The sequence below is a fragment of the Panulirus ornatus genome, chromosome 68 (genome assembly GCF_036320965.1).
Source record: "Panulirus ornatus isolate Po-2019 chromosome 68, ASM3632096v1, whole genome shotgun sequence".
Classification (NCBI taxonomy): Eukaryota; Metazoa; Arthropoda; class Malacostraca; order Decapoda; family Palinuridae; genus Panulirus; species Panulirus ornatus.
In genome coordinates, this window is record NC_092291.1 from 15313535 (window position 1) to 15335948 (window position 22414).

General features: G+C 43.4%; 1 protein-coding gene across 1 annotated transcript in view; it reads right to left on the reverse strand.

The window, feature by feature from the left end:
• Positions 1-14341, reverse strand: part of LOC139747457 (uncharacterized) — a 69091-nt gene extending 54750 nt beyond the window's left edge. Inside the window, exon 1 of the mRNA XM_071659813.1 lies at positions 13887-14341. Coding sequence (XP_071515914.1) covers positions 13887-14220 — 334 coding nt within the window. The 5' untranslated portion in view covers positions 14221-14341. The remainder of the gene's footprint in view (positions 1-13886) is intronic.
• Positions 14342-22414: the final 8073 nt, after the last annotated feature.

A 22414-nucleotide genomic window follows, 5' to 3' on the forward strand; every position in this document is an offset into this window, starting at 1 on the left:
AGTCATGATATTAAGAACACCATTAATCATATCAAAGCCAGCGTACGGGACCTCATTAAAATGAATAAGAAATAAGTACCTCATCTTTAAGGAGCGAATCCTCTATCACTTGCCAAAGCTTCGCTGGAATGTCCAGAACATAGTTGTTGTTTCGATGGTTCTTTAGCCCACGACAAATAGCGGGAAACGTTCGGTCAAGTGTCAATACCGGCCTGCTATAGGAGTCGAACCCTCCATCTTCACGAGCCAGGAAGTACAAGAGGGAGGAGGTGTACCGTTTACCGCGTGCAGCGAGCCGTCAGGATGCTGCTGCCATCCAATTATACCACCACCTTGATGTCACGGAGGTCTTACACTGCCTCGGGTCCGTTCTCAAGAGTGGTGGGTACGAAGAGGTGGATTGTAGGCCATGTTTGACGTCGAATAGTTACTTAAGGACTTCCTCAGACTCGAACAAAACTGATGAATGTTTACCAGATCCTCTAAAGGAACATTTGAGTATGGAGACGCATACTTAATGAGCCATGTCTTATATTCTCATTTTATGGACGATATTTTATGCTTCAGACCCATTTACATCCCAACTCTCTCTCTCCCTCCTGTGTGCTTTCACTTGTTTGTATGTTTTATCCCTTCTTTACGCCCCAGCTCCTAGCACCAGCCGAGTCCCTTCCTCGTTATAAAAAACAACTCGACCGTCATAAACTTCTGTGAGTTGGACCCTTCCTCACCCTGCCGCTGTGGCTGTTACTGCTGCCTCCCTCACCCTCTGCATCCCCACACCTCCACTCATGCCTCACCTCCATACCTCCTCTCTTGCCTCAACCCCACATCCCCACCCATGCCTCCACCTCTACCTCAAACCCTCATGCATAACTCGGTATTTCCCCATACACAAATCTTCCCTCATGTTAGCCTCATACATGAAAAGCTCTATAAACATGTAAATAGAGAGCTTTATAATCCATGAGGAAGATGGATGTATGAATACACTTGGAGTGATTCATCCGTGACAAGACGATTGAATCGATGGTGAAGCTCATATCTGAAAACTGATTGAAGAACTGAAAACTTCAATGACTTAGAAAGTAAATGTTGAACGAGCATTAGGGAACACAGGACGATAAAGAAGGCAGGAGAGAGAAGATGGAGAAAAAAAGACGAGTCAGATTAATCAACGAGTCAACAGAGTCGCTTGAAGATTCTGAAAGGAGAATTGCACGAACAATAATGGGTAATTGATGAGTCAACAGTGAATGAGGTTAGTGGGCAGGAACACCTGACTCATGGTTCATCCGCGAAGCCACGGAGGTTAATTGCCCTCTCCCCCGCCTCTCTCTCTCTCTCTCTCTCTCTCTCTCTCTCTCTCTCTCTCTCTCTCTCTCTCTCTCTCTCTCTCTCTCTCGTGCCTGCCTCTGGTCGTGGAGCGCTGGGGCAGGATGATAGAGGCGGCTCATACTGGCGATCCACTAGCCTGTCGACGCAGCCCGTGTGTTGTTACCGCCCAATGAGCTCGACAAACAATCGTTGATTACTGTACAAACGGACGTGAGGAGGTCTTAATCCAAGGTCTTCACTATGAGGATTGGCTAGAGTTATCTGGCGCGTGATTGGTTGAGATCTCTGTGGAGGATGATGATTGGTTAAGATCGAGCGAGATCTATGGCGTGTAATTAGATGAAGTCAAGATCTCTGACGCGTGATTGGTTGAAGTCATGATCCCTGGTATGTAAATTGGCTCGTGATTGGTTAGGGTTAAGATGTTTGATTGGTGAAGGTCAATATATCTAGCACGTGATTGGATGAAGTTGCAAATATCTGGCGCATGATTGGTTGAAGCCCAAACATCTACCTCATGACTGGTTAAGATTGAAATGACTGGCACGTGACAGATTGAAGTCAACAGCCTTGGCACAAGATTGGTTAGGGGTCAAGATCCCTGGTTACTGCATCCTCTTGCGAGTCAGTTGGTCAGGTTTCCCCTCCCTGGAGTACGACTTAAGGTATCTGATCTTAAATAAGGTTATCCCAGCGCACGTTTGTATATTCAAGATGAGAGCAGCTGTAGATGATGTCAGTAACTGTACATATTGAGAGCTGTGTTCATGGTCACCATGTGCACGTTATGTGTGTGTGTGTGTGTGTGTGTGTGTGCATGACCCTTCTGGTTGCGTGGATTGTGGACGTGGACAACCTGTTTGGGTATGTGGTGGCTTGCTTGTGTACATGTCCTGCGTGGGTACATACTTTGAGTGTGTGCATGACCTGCTGGTGTAAGTAGTTTGTGTGTGTGTGTGTGTGTGTGTGTGTGTGTGTGTGTGTGCATCGTAGCTCTGGTGGCTAGTTTGCATTAGTATCACTAGCCAGGACAGGTTCCCTAATGGCCTGGTGACATACTATTAACTAACCGGTTCCAGGCGGACACGTTGACCCACAAAACACCCACGATCCTCCTACCATTTTTGGTGGCGATCCTCCCCCAGACGCAGCAACACTCACCAAATCTCTAACGTCAGACGACGTCGACTTAAGATACATTACAAAAGAGATCAGAAAAAAAAAATCATCTGCTAATAACCCACCGAGACATTAATTCACCAGCAACAAGTAGATAAAGTCTGACAGTGAGGCTCGCGATAACAAGGTGTTGTGATGATGATTGTAATGATTACAAGGTACACTCACCCCCGAGGCGAGGATCTAGCAGATTTATCTGATTTGTATACTGTTGAAGTCATATCTTTACGACGCTTTCGTGACTACTTTTCGTCACAGAGCAGCCCGAGGGATGATTTTACGATGGTGGTAAATGGCTGGTTAGCTCTATAGCCTCTACGTTTAGCTGGTTAGCTCTATAGCCTTTATGGCTAACTGGTTAGCTGTGTAGCCTCTACGGCTAGCTGGTTAGCACCATAACCTCTATGGTTAGCTGGTAACCTCCATAGCCTTTGCGTACAGTTAACTAGTTAGCTATGTACCCTTTACGGTTAGCTGTCAGCTCTATAGCCTCTCCGGTTAGCTGGTTAGCTCTATAGCCTCTACAGTTAGTTAGTTAGCTCTATAACCTTTACAGTTTGCTGGTTGGCTCTATAGCCTCTACAGTTAGGTAGTTAGCTCTATAACCTTTACAGTTCGCTGGTTAGCTCTATAGGCCTTGATTTCAGCGCGGTGTACTGAAATAATGATTTATAAAAGCTGAAAGTGTCAATTGAACGTGAGTCTTCCAGATGGCTGGAGGCGCCACAGGACTAAAAACGTCAGTCAGTCTGAGAGCGTTCGGTTCAGTGATTTTCTGCTCTGGATTTTCCTCAGTTTATCTAAAGTCAGTTTTAGGTTCTCCGTGTCTTCTCAAGACTCTTGGTATTTGTCTGGCTTTCCCCTCATCTGTCTGACGTCCTGTAAGACCGTCGGATTTTATAGTCATAGCAAGATTCTCGAATCTTTGTGAGGTGAGTGTTTCTGGATGATATTCTTTGGTCTAGTCTGAGGTGCGTCAGTTCTACCTGAGGTGTTCAAGCCGTGCCTGCGGCAATGTGAAGATCAACAGGTGTGGTACAGCACCCACCAGCAGCAGCAGCGGCAGCAGCGGCCTCGGGAATCGATGAAGGCGTTACCTCTACCGAACTGCTGGTCTCGTCTGTAGCCCCCCCGGAGCGCGATGCCCTTAGACTTTGACGTGATTCTTGAGGATCAGAAGACCATAGGTTGCGCCGTCATACCCAGAGGTCTTATCATCGTATTCCACTGTTGTATTGTCGTACGAGGCCGTGGTGTCGATATTCCGGTGTACATCACATCTAGACAGATGACTTAAAGAGAGATTACATGGGTCGTTCGTGTCCACAAGCAGTACCTCTACAAGATGAAACCCACGCCACTCGCCCACATCGAGTACCTTCATAGAATATATATATATGGCGAAGGATAAACTTCTTATCATAAAGTTTTGGACATGGCAACAGAAAAAAACTAAATGGCGCACAACCATGATTGGTAGTTGGAAAGATGAAACTGGTTCCAGTACTCCGTTAGATGTTTACAGATGGCATTTACACTTATCATCTACGATGACAAGGCACGAATTCATAAGGCAAATTCTTTACAACCTCTGGGTGTATACAGACGGCATTTCCATACGTATTCTTTACGATGACCATGCGAAGTTCACACAAACTCTCCTTGGATCGCTGGAGTTCGATAAAACGATTCGGTGAGCAAAAGATTTTGCAGGCGTGCGACACGGCTCGACAAGAAGGAGTCTTTACAGTGTTCTGATACAAAAATGTAATTACACAGGTTTTTGTGTGCGTTTGCCCTGGGCAAGTAAAAAGGAACGTAAATTTGTTACTTGAAACGGGGAGCACCAGGAAGCATAAGAGTCACCATCCGCTCCGTGCTTGGAGTAGCTGCAGCAGGCGGCAGAATCATAAAATGTGTATTGGGTTACCATCAAACATCCCCGGTAATAGACTTTATCATATTCTAATTATTTTTGTTACTTTAGACACCCGTGTTCACTACCTCAAATCATGAAACACTACCACTTTCTCCGCTACGGACTACTGCCTCCGCTAATCCCTGGCACCTGATTATTGATATTCATCTTCACACTTGTTTCCCAGTACCTCCTGTAGGAGCTACGTCAGGATGCGAGAGTTGAGTAGTGTCCAGGCGATGAGGCAGGTCTGGCTGCTACTTGCTGGTCAAATGGATCTGACTACAAGCTCAGGACCGGTCTTAATCTAGATGATCCGGTGGTAGCGATTGTGAGAATGAGTAGTGGGTCCTCCAGGCCTGGTGCTCTCTCTCTCTCTCTCTCTCTCTCTCTCTCTCTCTCTCTCTCTCTCTCTCTCTCTCTCTCTCTCTCTCTCTCTCTCTCTCTATGACCTTACGCTCGCGCATCAGCATTATGCACAAAGTATTATAAAAGATCAGTAACCTCCTGACGTCCTCATCCTCCCCCCCAAAAAAAGTGTTAACCACCCTAACCACAAGCTTAACGAGCGATGCGTCCACTCCGAACGCAGGTAAGCACTCTATGAACCCACCCCCTCCCCAATCCCACCCACCCACCCACCCACCCACCCCGAGGCGGCGGTTCTAGTTACGTCTCCTTACCCACGACGCGTCCCCGCGTTTCCGCATTGCTGCGTCTCCTCCTCTCCTGCCTCGCTGGCTCGACCATCATCACCTTGACCTTGTTCCTCCCGTTCGCTCCCTCCCTCCCTCCTTCCAGTGATGGTGAGGATCCTCTGTGCTTGTATCATCACTATCATCCCCACTGTATCATCACTATCATCACTATCCACCACGACTCTGAAGACCTTCTCCCCACCACTATCCTCACGTATGCTTATTATCGCTGCCGATAGTCGCCCTCGTCAAGGCAAGCCTCTGCTCTCTCTGACCAACAGACCGAAAACCTTTCTGTAAAACCTGCTGCTCTTGCTCCGTGCCGCGGAAGGCACGCACCAGGCGGTTGTCATCACACACACACACACACACACACACACACACACACAGACGCTAGGGCATATGTGTGTGTGTGTGTGTGTGTGTGTGTGTGTGTGTGTGTGTGTGTGTGCATAAATACATACATAGAAGCAAAGACGTACGCATATACAAGGTTAAGAAGACGGAGCAACACGAGGGTAAAAATCTCTCCACTTAAAACCCAAGTTGTAATCGCGTCCTGATCTCAGCAGCCGGTCCACAGTCCACCCAACTGTTCATCCTCCCTTAGGGGGTGGTTGATAGTATGGGCACCTAGCATAGGCTAGAATGTGTGTGTGTGTGTGTGTGTGTGTGTGTGTGTGTGTGTGTGTGTGCTTGCATTACATAGGAGGATAGATATATTACATATTTCTCGAGAACAAAACCATCTTGTGCCTTGAGGAATCTCCCTGAGAAAGGCATGTCCGGTGGGTATGTTGTTACTCATGCTGGCAGGTCAACTCACCGAGGGGCGCCACATGCCTGCCGTGCACACACACACACACACACACACACACACACACACACACACACACACACACACACACGGAGCGGCTTGACCTACTTATCCTTCCTGCGGGTCATGACGACAGTACCAAAGTTTTCGACTCGTACATCGAGGCGAGAGGAACCGAGTACATTGATAAAAAGAAAATATTCAATTTTCTTTTCTCAGTGATTGTATAAATTGAGCCTTTTTTTTGAGGTTGACCCTTGGCTTTTTTTTTTCTTTTTTTTACTTCGAGTCTGACCGGCCATCTTGTCTGGGTCACAAACTGCTCTTGTATCCATGGCAGCAGCAGCAGCAGCAGCAGTAGGGTCAGTATGGTAGATGGTCGCGGCCTAGGGGTAATACCACAGTTAGCTTGATACCCTAACGTAACGGGACGGTGGGTGGTACCCACTAGGGTTGTGGACCAGACCACAAGGCCCAGGCTCTACCTCCACCACCCTTCATGGGTCTTTAGGCTCAAGAATACGTTAGCTTAACCCTACAGGGCTGGTCGGTGACCCTAAATCGGTCCCCGAAGGCAAGACATGTCAGAGGCCATGGTATACACACACCACCGACTTACGGTAGATGACCGCAAGAAAACCTTTCGTAAGGAGAAGTAGACTGAGGAAGATTGAAAATATTTTGGCCGATGAACCTCTGAGGGCGAGAAGTATTTTTACAAAATGTCAATAAAATAACTAAATCGTATACAGTGGAAGTATACCCCAGGATCGAGGAGACACTGGTGATGAATGTATGAATGCTTTTCACCTGACGTGTATGATTTGCCTGCAAAATGTACGTTGGTGAGCTGGTTTAGTAGCCTTCAAAGGGATTCACTTTTCCAACACTTACGTAACCTGAGGATACGTATGTAGTGGGCTCCGTGAACTTGATATACAATGTGTGGATGAGTAAGGAGAGGAACGAGAGCTGCTTGATCATAAACTGGCTGTATACAAACTGCATCCCACTTGGAACGAGAGCTGCTCGTTTATAAACTGGCTGTATACAAACTGCTTCACACTTGGAACGAGAGCTGCTCGTTTATAAACTGGCTGTATACAAACTGCTTCCCACTTAGAAAGAACACTGAGGATAGAACATCACCTGGCAAGAACGTCTCACAAGAGTTGAAACTGAACATAGAGACCATTGTTTCTGCTTCAGACCGGAATGTCTGATTTCATAATGACTCAGTGACACATCGTCTGAGAAAGGGAGGGAAGTAGGGAACGAACCTGTCGAGGAGGAGTCTGACCTCCTCACGAGGTTCTGGATAAAAACCGGTCGTTCGGGAAAGGGACGGACAGCCTAGCCGCAGGAGAGAGTCGTGGCCAAGTACAGTTATCCTGGGACACGGAGGATGACGCCATGCCGGGTAACGGTACAGGACTCTCCCTCCGCCGCCCCGCCCCTACTCCTCCACCACCGCCGCCACAACCCTCCCTCCCTCCCGCCCAGGTGCTCCACCTTACCCACACATCCGCCCAACCTCTCACCTCCTCAACAACACGGGTTCCGCTACCTTCCCTTCTTCCCTGGGTTTTCCACAACCTCTTGAAATGATCACCACAGGTTTACCCGTCGGGGGAGAGTGACAGTCATATGATGCTGTGATGGAGAGCAGTCATCAAGCTCATGCTACTGGCCTGACGGGTTGGCAACTCCCCGTGACCCTGAACTCGTGACTGAAGGTCAACTCGATCTCCTTTCCTCCCCTCCTCCTCCTCCTCCTCCAAGGGTCCGTGTTCCATGCATCCCTGCTGACGCCACCCTCACCTGATGACTTTACTTACATCTCACTGACCCCGTGATGACGCTACCTACTCTGTTGCCGTTGCCTCGCTGTACAGATGCTACCATTCCTGTTGACGCCACCTCCCCTGCTGACTCAACAGACCCTCCCCTCCCCCATCCCCCCTCCCTTGCTGAGGTTACCTCTCTCTCTTCTATTTCAGTTCACTGGCCCTAGGGGGAGAGACACAAGCACATGAACAAAATACGAAGATTTTTCTTGCCTCTGTTATATTCGTGTGTCGTGTGAGAGCAAGCCCTCACCTGTAGGTAGACAGTACACAGTTAAACATAAATGATCACGGATGAAATATCACGTCTGTGAAGCTCAGTCATAAGGATACCCATGGGTATTATGATCTATGAATCGCAGCATTTACGGAGGCGAGGGGATCTCATCCAAGCGATCTATCCACCCTCAGCTTGGATTATTGCCAACCTAGTCGTAGACCTTCTGTTTGATACCCGTTATCTCATGTATGATAACCGCACGTGACTTGCCATTATCCTACAATCTCTTTTATCTCTTAGAATCAACCCTAAACACCTGAGGAGAGCTGTGATTAATTTCTTCGCTCTTATTCTTACTCCCTCTTTTCACCCGAGATGGCCAGCTATGACTGGTGCGTGTTAGACCATGCCATGTCGGTCACAGTAAAAAAAAAAATGTGCAGAACAGCGCAGTAAATGTGAGACGTCGAGATGTCTCTGCCGTAGACATCATAGCAAGTCAGAACAGGTTTACTGAGAGAAGCAGGTCACTGGTAAGACTAGTGGGTGCATAGCGGCAATGACCCTGGGGCACACACACAGATCGACCGACCGCTAGCAAGCCGCTAGGTGCGTCGGAGCCGTGAATCACACGGGGCCTCTTGAGAGGAATTTGATCAGGAGATACAAAGTTTCTTTCGGGTTCCCCTTTTAAGAAAATTTTCGTAATTCCTGTTCACTTACGTATTACAGTTCCGTAGTGTCTCCTTTACATGTGCTTTAAGGATATTCTAACTGTGTGGGCTCACACAAAATATGAATGCTCGTCTTAATATACGCACACATTTTCTGAGATCACAGGAAATTCCCTGGCCCCCTTTTTGGATCTCCAGGCCCTGGTTCGATGTACCCCCTGCACCCCCACCTCTCATTGGCCGTGGAACCACACATCCAGAACCATATCCTGATGGTCATCTATTAGCCAGTCCAGCCGTTGTGAAGCAGTAAGAAAAAAGTCATCCTTACATAAGTCTCAAGCGAGGAGCTGATACTCCCTAGTGAGAGACTGGGAGTCACAGTAGACGAAATTACCTTCACACAAAATGTTTGTTAATTGAAGAGAAAAAGATAGTGACGTGTATCAACGCGGGAAGACTTGAGAGGAAGTGTATCGTCCATTGGTGAGGAGAGTGGAGGGTTGTCACTGGTGAGAAGAGGAGAGGAATCTAAGGATTATCGAGGCTTACATCCTCTCCCTGGTCACTCCACCTCCTTTTCCCCATCCTCATGAGACCGTTCCCCCTTCTCCCGAACCACCACCTCCTCCTCCTCTTACCTTTGCCTCCTCCTGGACTACCCCTACAACCACAGCGTGGCCCAAAACCCAACCCTGTTCTTCTGTCGTCTCTTCGAACCTCCCAAACTACATGCTTGATTTTTCCACAGTGCTGAAATTATTCTGTTAACAAAGACTTTGTATTTACAACCCCATTCCTCATACGTGTAAAGTGAGGTTGCCTGTATACAACGTTGTTTCAAGTACAGATGTTTCTCGTGAAAAACGAAATCTTTAGAAATATCTTGCGCACTTTTCCCTGCCAGAAAGATTTTACGTTTACTCCAAGATCAATCAGTTCACAGCCAAGGCTAGTTGATTTATTCATGGTAAAATCCTTTACTTCGTGATTACATATGATTGCTGGATTACTGTACGCATAATTTCTGGTATTCTGCTATTTGCAGGATGGTTCTTCTACCGGCCATCAGAAAGGTGTCTATTTTCTGACAGAAAAGGTGTCTGTCATCTACAATCGTTCTTGTCATGTAGGCAATCAGATGTGCTATAGGTCATGTCCTTGAAGCGTTTTACTAATCTTGCAAGAAATGCCTCGTCTGCTTTAAGCTGGAAAAGTCTGCGTTATCATTTGATTGATATGTAGTATGCGTCACTGGCCAGTGTGTTTTCTGTATTCATTAGCTAACGGAACTAAATTACTGATCACGAATTGCTCTAGGAAGGAGGCTTTGATGTGTCTAGCACCACTGGTTATCTGACAACATCGGCATGATACACTTCCATGTAATGACTGTGACGACCATCGCAGTTGGACGACTTTGTCGGAAGCATCATCAAACCTCTCCTCTTTACCCCTCCCAGCCAAGCCCATTTCCAAGGACCCTCCCTCCTCCCTTCCTCCTCCCGCCATATCCTCTTATTTTCCATCCTCTGCCCCTCCAGGCAAATCCTCCCTTAACCTCCCTCATCTTTCTCGAGCCCGTGGTGTGAGGGGGGAGCACGCAAGGGCCGGCCTTCTCGCTTGCGCTGGCTTACTGTGCTGACCTCCGAAGCTTTTTGTTTACGAAGGGATATTTGTGGACAGCACGGGAGTCAGTACTATTCACTGGACGATTGTACAGTTTCAGATTCACAGTTTGCTGAGATACGTCTGGTCTACTGCAGTGATATATGCACTAATTGCCTGGTGAGATTTTGCTGTAGAACGAACATGTAGCGTAGATACGCTACTTGTGGTTAGGTAAGCTAGGATGTGTTCTCATGAGCTGACCGAATCTTTGTTGGGAATACGTAACATGTCCAGGTAATATTTGGATTTAGGGAAAATTTGAACTACTTTGATAATCGTTATTAAATGTGGTTGGTAGTTACACAAATTCCATAAAGGTCATCAAAAGTGGTCGGTAGTTAAACCACCTCAGGAACGATCATCAAACCACTTTCATAATGGCCATTAAAGATGGTTGGCAGTTAAACCATGTCCATTATAGTCACTGAAGGTGATTGGTAATCAAGCCATTTCCATAAAAGTGAACAAACGTGGTGGTAATATTATTGTTGCATCTATGAAAACTTTTTCTTTCCAGAGACCCTGATAGTAGACCCTGAGAGAGGAGAATAGGCATTTAGAAGGAGAGGGCAGAGGAATGGGGGTAACGAGGGACAGAAAGGTTAAAAGAGAGAGAGAGAGAGAGAGAGAGAGAGAGAGAGAGAGAGAGAGAGAGAGAGAGAGAGAGAGAGAGAGAGAGGTATGAATCAATATATAGATCTAAAGATCTTCGTAAAGTGAGTCTTAAGTAAGTAGGAGGATGGACGAACTTCCTTATACTGACAGACACAGTGGAGTCGCCTGCAGAAGGTGCACAGGCAACAGTAGAGTGGGTTCTTACGGTCGGAGCCCACGCGATGGTCGGGTCATTTGTGCCTTTTGGTAATGTGTGAAACGACACTGCTAGAAACAGTCAAGTAGGTTATTGATGCCTTCGGTGGAAAAATAAGTGAAGCGACCCATGAATAAGGAAGTTATAAAGTAAGCTCGTGCTAAGCAGCAGCAGCAGCATTGATAGATGTGATGTGACCCACAAATTGACAAGAAGTGGCCAGATAAGTTCAGATTGGACTGCATCACCATCAGGAGCGAGTTTCGGTGTGAGGCAGACCTTGTGGCGGGTGGAGGTGAGGTTAGTGACCCCCCCCCCCCTCCATCAGCACCACACCTGGTAAGGCGAGACCTTGGCACCACCCGCACCTCACCCCCTCCTTCCCTCCCGCAACACTGGCACCTGCAGCTCTTTGTCCCTCACCCTCCCTTTGTGGTTTTTGGCATCATGCCCTGAGTTCGCTAGTTACTTGAACTGAGAATATCTGACTTAACTTCTCTCTTCATTCCTCTCTTTCTGCTTCTCCCGTCTCTCTCTCTCTCTCTCTCTCTCTCTCTCTCTCTCTCTCTCTCTCTCTCTCTCTCTCTCTCTCTCTCTCTCTCTCTCTCTAAGCACAACGCCTCAACTAATCTATGCCACCCTAAATCTCTCTTTAACGCCCCTGGCTCAGCTTGGTCGATCCATCAGCGTTTTACCGGTCTAGAGAACTCCTTTCATCAGCCCTTAATAGCTCTGTCTATCATAGCTTTAAAGTCCACTTCATCACTTTAAATAACACCCCTGCGACACCTTCATATCTGTCGTTAGCCTCTGAGGCGTCTCCGTCAATGTGAAGGAGGAGTAACGTTTCCGCTTCGACTTAACTTGTACTGTGATAAAGTAATTGCCACATACCGACGGTGACGAATCTCGGGGCAAGGAGCGAGCCAGCTAACTGACTTCTTCCGTTCCCGGTTTACGGCGCTATGCCGTCTCAACAGCCCTGGTGGGAACGTGCGATGCTGATTAGAGAAGGACGAACGTACTGTGGTAAGGCTCCAAGACAACAAAGGGTCCACCGAAATCTTAATCAACTCCATCGCTAGCCGAGAATTCCTCGAAGAGGTCTGGTTTTCGAGTAGAGTGTGAGCGTTTGGTTTTTCTCAGTCTGGTTTTAGGTAAGTTTTTTGTCCCTTCCGTCGACCGCTTCAACACCAGTGCCTCATTCTCTCGACACTGGCTCTGTAGACTTATTTTCTGTACGAGGATTATCGCTCGCGCCACAAAAACACCCCCACCCCGTGTACTTTGTAGTATGTATGGCGAATAAACATGCATATCCATAACATTGCATGTATTGCTTCCCATACTGTAAGCAACGCGAGTTAGAACATCCTGAAGTGGCTACATTGTGGATAGGAGTATCTAACAGTATATGTACATAAGCAGTACTATAGTAAACTTAATAAACTGTCAACTGTCTATACCATAAGCGAAAATACCTTCCAGTATGTGTATCACATACAGAAGTACACTGTAATGTGCGTACCGTGAGTACACTTACAGTGTGAGTAACATAGCAAAGATATCGTCCAGAACGCAGGCAAAATATCGTCCCACGATGCAAGCATACTCACCTTAAAGTATAACGTCTGGCGGCCAGGGTACAACGTCTAACGGCCTGTGTATAACGTCTGGTGGCCAGAGTACCAGTTTGTTTCAGACTGTTTGTACATCGGAAAATAATTCTATAGCGTTTGTGCGTTTACCATAAAGACTTGTATATCCTCCAGCGTATACCACACGTCGGAATAGATGAGAACTCAGTATATCCATCGTATCCTCAGGTCCCAACCCAACCCTTTTGGTGCCTCTTGAGAGAGAGAGAGAGACAAGAATGATACGACTCTTGAAACTAGCGTCATTGTTTCCACTCGGCCCTCCCACCGTTGTTGAGGCGAGACCTGTCAACCAGGCCCAACTCACCTGCCAGGCCGGTTGACTGCCGGCGGGAGGCTCTGTTAACTGTTGTCTTAACGCCAAGATCTTCCAGTCAGTATTGCAGATCCAAGGTTGGTGTCGCATGATGTGACCAGTTAGTTTGGAGTTTATCCAATTTATGAGTTATTTCTCGTTATCAGGGATCAGTTCATGAATTACTTTGTGGATTTACGCATCAGTTTATTTTACTGATTAAATGATTTCGTTAAAAGAAAATAGATTTGAACTGACGTACGTTTCCGTTAGCTGGGATGACTTCTTTACTCTGCATTGAAGTTTCCAGCTCCAAATTACTATGTAGAATTATATAAATTGGATAGTGTCTTCTAGATGTACGGAAATTATATTCATTTCCTAGTAGCGCTCTACAACGGTAAACTGTGTATCCCGAATGAATCGCCGCAAAATATCCACGAAATGATAAAAGCAGGAGCTGCTTTTGACCGTTAATCAGCAGGGCAATACTTTTGGTCGTCAACAGTCGAGTGTATGTTAAGTCTGGTTCTTCCTGAACCTTCCCACTCTGACTCGTAGTCCCTAGCACAGCAGTTTGCCTCCCTTCAGGTACTCAGTCACAAGGGTCTAGTCAGGGACCCTTAGCCTTCCAAAAATAACCTTAGAGTCTCCCTGGCACTCACCTCCCCACCTACTTCATACTGCCCCTCATTGACTTCCTGACGTCTATATAACTCATCCTGCCCTCGCAGCACCTCTCCCTCACACTGTCACTTACCTGAGTTATCGCCAGCAGCCGTCTTGAAAAGAACACAAAGTCCAGTCTCGAAGTTGAGGGCCTGGCAGTCCGGGTTGGCGCTACATTCGGCCATACAGTCGCTAAGCAGCAGAGTGCCAATCTTGGAGTCCATGATGTCTTCAGCAGAGGAGTACACAAAGCCCGTGATCAACTCGAAACTGATGTCTCCGTCGCATGTTAATTCTGATCGGGTCAAGAAGGATGTCTCGGGTCGTCTGTTAGCGGGTCGAGTTTGTCGCTCTCGGTTACGCTGGCCTTCTGTTAGAGTGGCCACCAGGACTGGTAAAAGGACCAATCGCAAGATATACATCATGTATATTTTCAAGAAAGAATTAGGGGAAAGTGGGGTCGTTGATCTGACAGGAGTTCTCTCAGGCGCGTCAGGAGAGCTGAGGATTGACGCCCACCGTTGGTGTTTGTGGCTGAACCTTTGCCAGCCGACTGAAGCAGAAGACACTGCCTGCGGAGCAGCCTCCTTCCCGCGCCGGCTCGTTGCCACAAGCCGCCAGTGACACACTTTACACACCTGCTCATGACGTCATTTTCTTGCGGAAATGTCGGAACAAGTGGCCAAAGCACGATCAGACTACAAATAATGATGCTCATGCTGTTATTTCTCCTGCAGAGTCATCATGCCTAATGAATTGTATGTGACGCAGTGTCCGGTTGATATACCATTAAATGTGTCTTACGTATTTTGGGAAATACCAAGCGAATCATACTTTATAGTAAAATCGCCTAGTGGCAAAATACCATACATAATATGTTAATTAGATATTGGGACAAGATATGCAAGATTGTGTTTAGAAGAAAATCGCTCAGGAAGCATAACTGTAAAATCTATCAGCAAACTCGAAAAAAAGTAAAGTTAGTATCAGTAAATACAAACTTAGCCTAAGATTCCAGTAGAGCTTTTGATTGCAGTTTTTTACATTTCGTTCTTTGTATGAAACTGCTAGAAGTCAAATTGTACCATTGATCTACAAAGCTTTACACTGTCAGTGTACCTGTTCAACTTTTCACCAAAACCCAAAATATATTTTCTTTTCGTCTATTTCACCACTGCTTACGATTTCCTCTCTCTTTTCCCTGCTTACTTAATGATTGTTTGCAGGCGATAGCTATTAGATGCAATAACATGCATAAAACACTTCATCACCCCTTCAACTTTCTGCAAACTCTTCAGTACAGATTTTTTTTATATAGCACTTCTTCAGAAATAAAGTCTAAGCTTTTCCAGCATCATTCCTGCAGTTCCCCAACAGTTCCCTCTAACGCATCAGCAGTCTGCCTTTAGACCTCCAACTTCTGTCGAAAAAAAAATAAACACTTAAAACACTTTAAGAACATCCTCATCACATTCCGAAGTTTCTTCGAAGCTCCAATTCTTTTCCATTATTACCTTGGTAGTTCTCTGGCACTCCTTAATAAGAGGGTCATTTCTGGCAAAGAAAATGGCATCCACAAGTCTCTTTGCACATCGGGAACCAATCACTTTCCTCTCTTCATACTCGCACACATGCCTTACATCCTTGGTAAAAACTTTTCACGGCTTCTAGCAACTTACCCCCACACCATATACTCTTAAAGTCTTCCTCAAAGCATCACTATCAACTGTATCATATGTCTTCTCCTGATCCTAAATGCGAGGTAGCGCAAGGAAACAGACGAAAGAATGGCCCAACCCACCCACATAGACATGTATACACATAAATGCCCACACACGCACATATACATACCTATACACTTCAACATGTACATACACAGACATATACATATATACACATGTACATACTCATACTTGCTGCCTTCATCCATTCTCGTCGCCACCCCGCCATACATGAAACAGCACCGCCCCCCCTCCCCCCGTTCGCACGCGTGCGAGGTAGCGCTAGGAAAAGACAACGTAGGCCACATTCGTCTACACTCAGTCTCTAGCTGTCATGTGTAATGCACTGAAACCACAGCACCCTTTCCACATCCAGTCCCCATAAAAACTTTCCATGGTTTACCCCAGACGCTTCACATGCCCTGGTTCAATGCATTGACAGCACGTCCACCCCGGTATAACACATCGTTCCAATTCACTCTATTCCTTGCATGCCTTTCATCCTCCTGTATGTTCAGGTGCCAATCGCTCAAAATCTTTTTCACTCCATCCTTCCATCTCCAATTTGGTCTCCTACTTCTCATTCCCTCCACCTCTGACACATATATCCTCTTGTCAATCTTTTCTCCCTCATTCTTTCCACATGTCCAAACCATTGCAATACACCCTCTTCAGCTCTCTCAACCACGCTCTTTTTATTACCACACATATCTCTCACCCTTTCATTACTTACTCGATCAAACCACCTCACACCACATATTGTCCTCAAACATTTCAATGCCAACACATCCACCCTCCTCCAAACAACCTCGCAACCATATGACATTGTTGGACCCACTATTCCTTCAGACATACCCATTTTTGCACTACGAGATAACATTCTCGCTTTCCACACATTCTTGAACACTCCCAGAACCTTCGCCTCCTCCCCCACCCTGTGACTCACTTCTGCTTCCATGGTTTCATCCGCTGCTAAATCCACTCCCAGACACCTGAAATACTTCACTTCCTCTAGTTTTTCTCCATTTAGACTTACCTCCCAATTAACTTGTCCCTCAACTCTACCGTACCTAATCACTTTCTCTTATTCACATTTACTCTCAGCTTTCTTCTTTCACACTTTACTAAACTATGTCACCAACTTCTGCAGTTTCTCATCTGAATCAGCCACCAGTGCTGTATCATCAGCGAACGGCAACTGACTCACTTCCCAAGCCCTCTCATCCAGAACAGACTGCATACTTACCCCTCTTTCCAAAACTCTTGCATTCATCTCCCTAACCACCCCGTCCATAAACAAATTAAACAACTACGGAGACATTACACACCCCTGCCACAAACTGACATATATATATATATATATATATATATATATATATATATATATATATATATATATATATATATATATATATATGTCATCCCTGGGGATAGGGGAGAAAGAATACTTCCCACGTATTCCCTGCGTGTTGTAGAAGGCAACTAAAAGGGAAGGGAGCAGGGGGCTGGAAATCCTCCCCTCTCGTTTTTTTTAATTTTCCAAAAGAAGGAACAGACAAGGGGTCCAGGTGAGGATATTCCCTGAAAGACCCAGTCCTCTGTTCTTAACGTTACCTCGCTAACGCAGGAAATGGCAAATAGTATGAAAGAAAAAGAAAAATATATATATATATATATATATATATATATATATATATATATATATATATATATATATATATATATATATGGGGTCAGTTTTGCTAGATTGAGAAGGCATATGCAGAATTTGTGGATTTACAAAATGCACGATAAAGTAAATAAAAATGCTTTCTGAGAAGTCCTGCATCTGTGGTGCACATGTTGGATGATGTTGCCCTTTCCCTTGAGGAACTCCCTCAAGGGGATGGCCATGACAAAAGCCTCCAAAGCTGATGAACTGTAGTGCCACTTGTTATCCTTTACTACTCACCTTCAACAGGTCACTGGCAGAGGGTTACTGTAGTGCAGTTTCCTGAAGTTTCTACCTAATGTCCCATCATACTACTGCCTAATGTTCCAACATACTACTTCTACCTCATGTTCCTACTTACTACTTCAACATTATGTTCCTGTCTAATGTTCCTACCTCCTGCTTCTACATAATGTTCATGTCCAATGTTCCTTCCTACTGTTTCTATCTATTGCTCCGATCATTTTGCTAAAGGGCAGGACTGTTGCATAACACTTAATGCAGGAAAATTTAGTTACAAAGAATGACCCACAAGAGTTTTGGTGTCAGGTGTTATGCAGAGACATGGAGAGATTGTATGCTTGTGGAAAAATTGCCAGCAGTTCACATGTAGGTGTGGTAGAAAGAAAAGACAGCTGAGTCAGAGGAGTGCTACTTGACAGACACTGAAGTGGTGGCTCAGTATATAGCTGTCATTAACTATCCCAATACCCAAGTGGGTTGTAGCAGTTATGTACCTCCCCGCTAATTGAAATAGTGCTTGGGTAATAGCAAATGGTGGTTTGAGTAAGTTTGAAATAAAAAAAGAGACCTGCAAATGGCTTTGTCAAAGAAAGTCATTCATTTCTCCTGATGGCAATCTTCAGAGGGCAAAAGTAGCCTTACTTTTGGAAACCGATGTAGATATCTGTTCACGTTGATGAAAAAAAAGGCTTTTCACTGAGCAACTTTTATTGCTTTGACACATTGAATATCTTCCCCTGTACAACAGTACTTCACATCTCCAATATATATCATTTTAACCATAGACCTCAAGTACAGAGTACATCTTATAGCATAACATTACCACTTCCAACCATGGCTCTAATAATACATCTCTCAATAACACTTGACTTTACATATCCTTGAATTATACAAGAACATTACTATGGATTACATAGCACAATATATTCTTAAAAGAATTTAGATAAAAATTTGGGAGACATCAAATATTACAAAATAATCTAGTATTGTGTCCTTATCAAAAAATTAAAGATCACTGAAAATCATCTCATTTTACATACAACTACTGTAATTTGTATCAACATGCAGATGCCAAAAAATCTTAACCCTGTGTTGTTGTTCACGATAAGAATTAAAAAATGAAAAGTTCTATTTCCTCAAGCATAACCCAAGCAGCATGTAGATATCTAAGAAATATGTTAGACAAGTTATTCACTTCATATAAATATACAGCAGGAAATTTTCATATCTGTAAAGATGAATCCTGGTGAATTCATACGTCAGTGGATATATCTGCTTGAGAAATTTGTTTTCCTTCCTTAAGAAGCAGACTTTCCTTGCTTGCAGCACATATTTTCCTTCTTTAAAGAACAAATTTTCCTTGCTTAAGGCATAGGTTTTCCTTCCTTAAGGATAAAATTTTCCTTACTTAAGGCACAGGTTTTCCTTCCTAAAGGAACAGGTTTTCCTTACATAGGGTGGAGATTTTCCTTTCTTAAGGAACATCTTTCCTTGATTAAGGCAGATGTTTTCCTTCCTTAAGGAACAGATTTTTCTTGCTTAGGGCACAAGTTTCCCTTGCTTAAAGAACTGGCTTTCCTTGCTTAAAGCTAATAATTTTCTCATCTTACTTTTACACCTATATGCTGATCAAAAATCCTTTATTAAAACATCTGGTGAGGCTGTCAAATCAATTTAAATATTTCCTTTACCTGAAAATTAAGAATTAAATCTTACAGAGATCAATGTTCATGGAATTCAACAATGAATATGCTTAAAAACCAAGTTAAATATTAAACTACTAGGAAAATACAGTCTTAAATGAATTGCTAATTAGATGATATATTTCAAATAGGCATAAAAATAAAGTACAATTCTGTAAATAATTTGGCAAATGTCATAATGTTAATATCAACTTACCAAAGCCATATAAATATTTCTTTTATTTATATTAGAATTCTTAGAGCCTAAGTCCTGCAATGTTGACCAAATCCAAATCATCTGCTACTCATACATATTCCAAGTTATGCTTCATATATCATAGAAAAATATATCTATTTCAAAGGACAGCATATGACAATATAATCTCTGAAATCACCTATTAAACTTTGAAATTTCATGCTAATGAAAGCTTCATTTAGCACCTTTGGACAATCATAATTTTCTAAGGATTGTGAAGTGTAACTAATATATATATTATTTACAATCTATCGTTATTAAACAGATTAACTGAAAAAAAATTACGGCATGCAGTGCTATAAAACTGAATATCAAATTACAAACACTCCACAGAAACACAATTCCAAAAACTTGTTCAAGGAGCATTAATCACATCTATAGGAGAATTAATTGATTGCATCAGAGGTGAATTATTATAGTTAATATTTCCAAAGTAACTTTCTTTCCTTTTTTTCATACTATTCACCATTTCCCGCATTAGCGAGGTAGCGTTAAGAACAGAGGACTGGGCCTTTGAGGGAATATCCTCACCTGGCCCCCTTATCTGTTCCTTCTTTTGGAAAATTAAAAAAAGCGAGATGGGTGGATTTCCAGCCACCTGCTCCCTCCCCTTTTAGTCGCCTTCTACGACATGCAGGGAATACGTGGGAAGTATTCTTTCTCCCCTATCCCCTCTCCGCAAAGTAACTATGTCTTGAAATATTCTGCATCAAAACTTTCTGTAAAAACTGTAAGTCGCAAAATACTTGCAGTACCAAGAATTGAATTCACACACATTACATGAAGTGCTCATTCTAAACAATGTTAAATTGAGTGATAGACTGTAAGGTTCATGTTTTATACTTATAGAATTTCTGATCTTAGAACATGAGGCATTTTGCCAAGATCTGATTGACATCAGTAATTGCGAGAATCTCTTTTCTTATAATGGTGTGCACATCTCTGTGATGAGCAAGATGAGACAAAAAAATATTTACTCAAGTGCAAAAAAAAAAAATGCACACAAAATCAGTCATACTGAGAAACTTTTAGGGGCAACATTATCAAAATATACATAAACTTATCAATTTGTAAAACAGTCTTTTCCAAAAGTATCTATTTATATGTTTATATCACTGATGTCTGTTCCCAATCGGAGCTCCCTCAAGGGAGTGGCCACAGCAAAAGAGCCTCCGTAACCAGTGAACTCCAGTACTGCTTCTTAACCTTTAGTGCCTCACCCTCAATAGGCCACTGGTAGAGGACAACTAATGCAGTGTTTGCAGAGGTTCCTACCTAATGTTCATACTGACTACTGCTTTCAAATGCTCCTGCCTAATGTTCCTACCTCCTACCTCTACCTAATGTTTCTACCAAATGCTCCTGCCTGTATGCTCCTACCTACTTCTATCTGTTGCTCCTAAAAGTAAATAACCTAAAATTCTACTAAAACTTGTGAAACCTAATAACAATATGTATTATTTCCTATTAATAAAATTCACATTTTTATCCTTTATCTGTAAACAAACAAGCTAGTGCATATCTGTAGATGAGCACAGCAGTCTGCTGAAAGACTGCCATAAAGCCTTTTTTCAACAGACATAAAAAAGCACTAACTTTTCTAAAGTGCAACCATAAAAGACTAAACTACAAGAATGAGCACAATTTTGACTAGACTCAGATGCCACCACAATGAGCACTTATCTCATGCAGCATCACTGCATGCAAGAGAAAAACATCTGCCAACCAGTAATGCATACATATTCTTATTTAAGTTAATCTAAATTACAGTATGGCACCAGTCTATGACTTATAAAGTGAATTACATCAGTACAGTATTCAACTACCTATGCCTTAAATACCTGGGGGCTGTTTTGGAAATGGCAATATTTCCACTCTATGTGGTGAATGAATATAATTTATTGCACAGTTTTATGACTTGCTTGACCCGGAAATAATTATACATAAAACCTCAGTTTAGTTACATAATGTGAAAATTGACAAGCTCCTTCATGAGCACAATAAAATACATTGCCACAGAGAGAAACCAGACGTTGGACAAGAAGAAAAACTAATATTTTCATGACATATGGAAGACTTTTAGAAGAAAAATAGTTTACAAAAACCAGGAATATCATTCACAATGCAAGAAACAACTAAGAGACCAGCTGGGTTTAGTCATTTATGAAAGGCCAATAAAAAGAGAAATAAAGAACATATACACCAAAAATCAAGATATCATAATTCCAGAAACTTATAAATCTAAAACATTTGATCAAGATATTCTAATGATAAAATCTTTTATGCATTATCTTTACTATTCCCCTATAGTTTAAAAATACCTTGATGTGCATAAAGTCAGGCACGAGAAAAATAGCCCAAGAGTAGTATAGTATCATATTGGTGTGACATCTCAGACTAAGCTTACTTCATGCACAGCTACTCAATTTCTTATTTTATCTTTTCGGATAAATTCGGATTTTCAGAAAATGATAAAAAAAGATAGTATTCAGGTCCAAAGAATTTTGTATTTTTGATGTAGTGTCTGTATCAAGAAAAATAGCAGTTTCTCCTAATAGCCTCCTTTTTCCCATGGATTTCTTTTTCTCTGGTCATTCATATATTTAGAAGTACCATAGAACAGTGCAATCCATACAATCTTGAGAAACATTTTTCTGTGTGAGTGCATGCGTTATCACTAATGAAATTGCAGTGGATAAGGTATGTATAAGTGTATTCTATGCAGAATCACAAGTCTTGATTAAAGTTTTGAAAATTTACAATGGAAAGAACATATATTTTTTAGTAACAAATGGATGTCTTGATTAAAAGAAAACAAATACTATTACTGGCATTTTAAAAATCCTCTCTCCTGTGGAAAGATATCTTCCATTTTATAATGTAAATCACTTGAGAAGTGGGTATCACTTTATCAGATTTATTTTGAGCATGACTTCCCAGGAAACAAACCCATTCGTAAATCAAGGGAGGGATGGAGTGAAAGATGCTTTGAAAGATTGGGGCCTT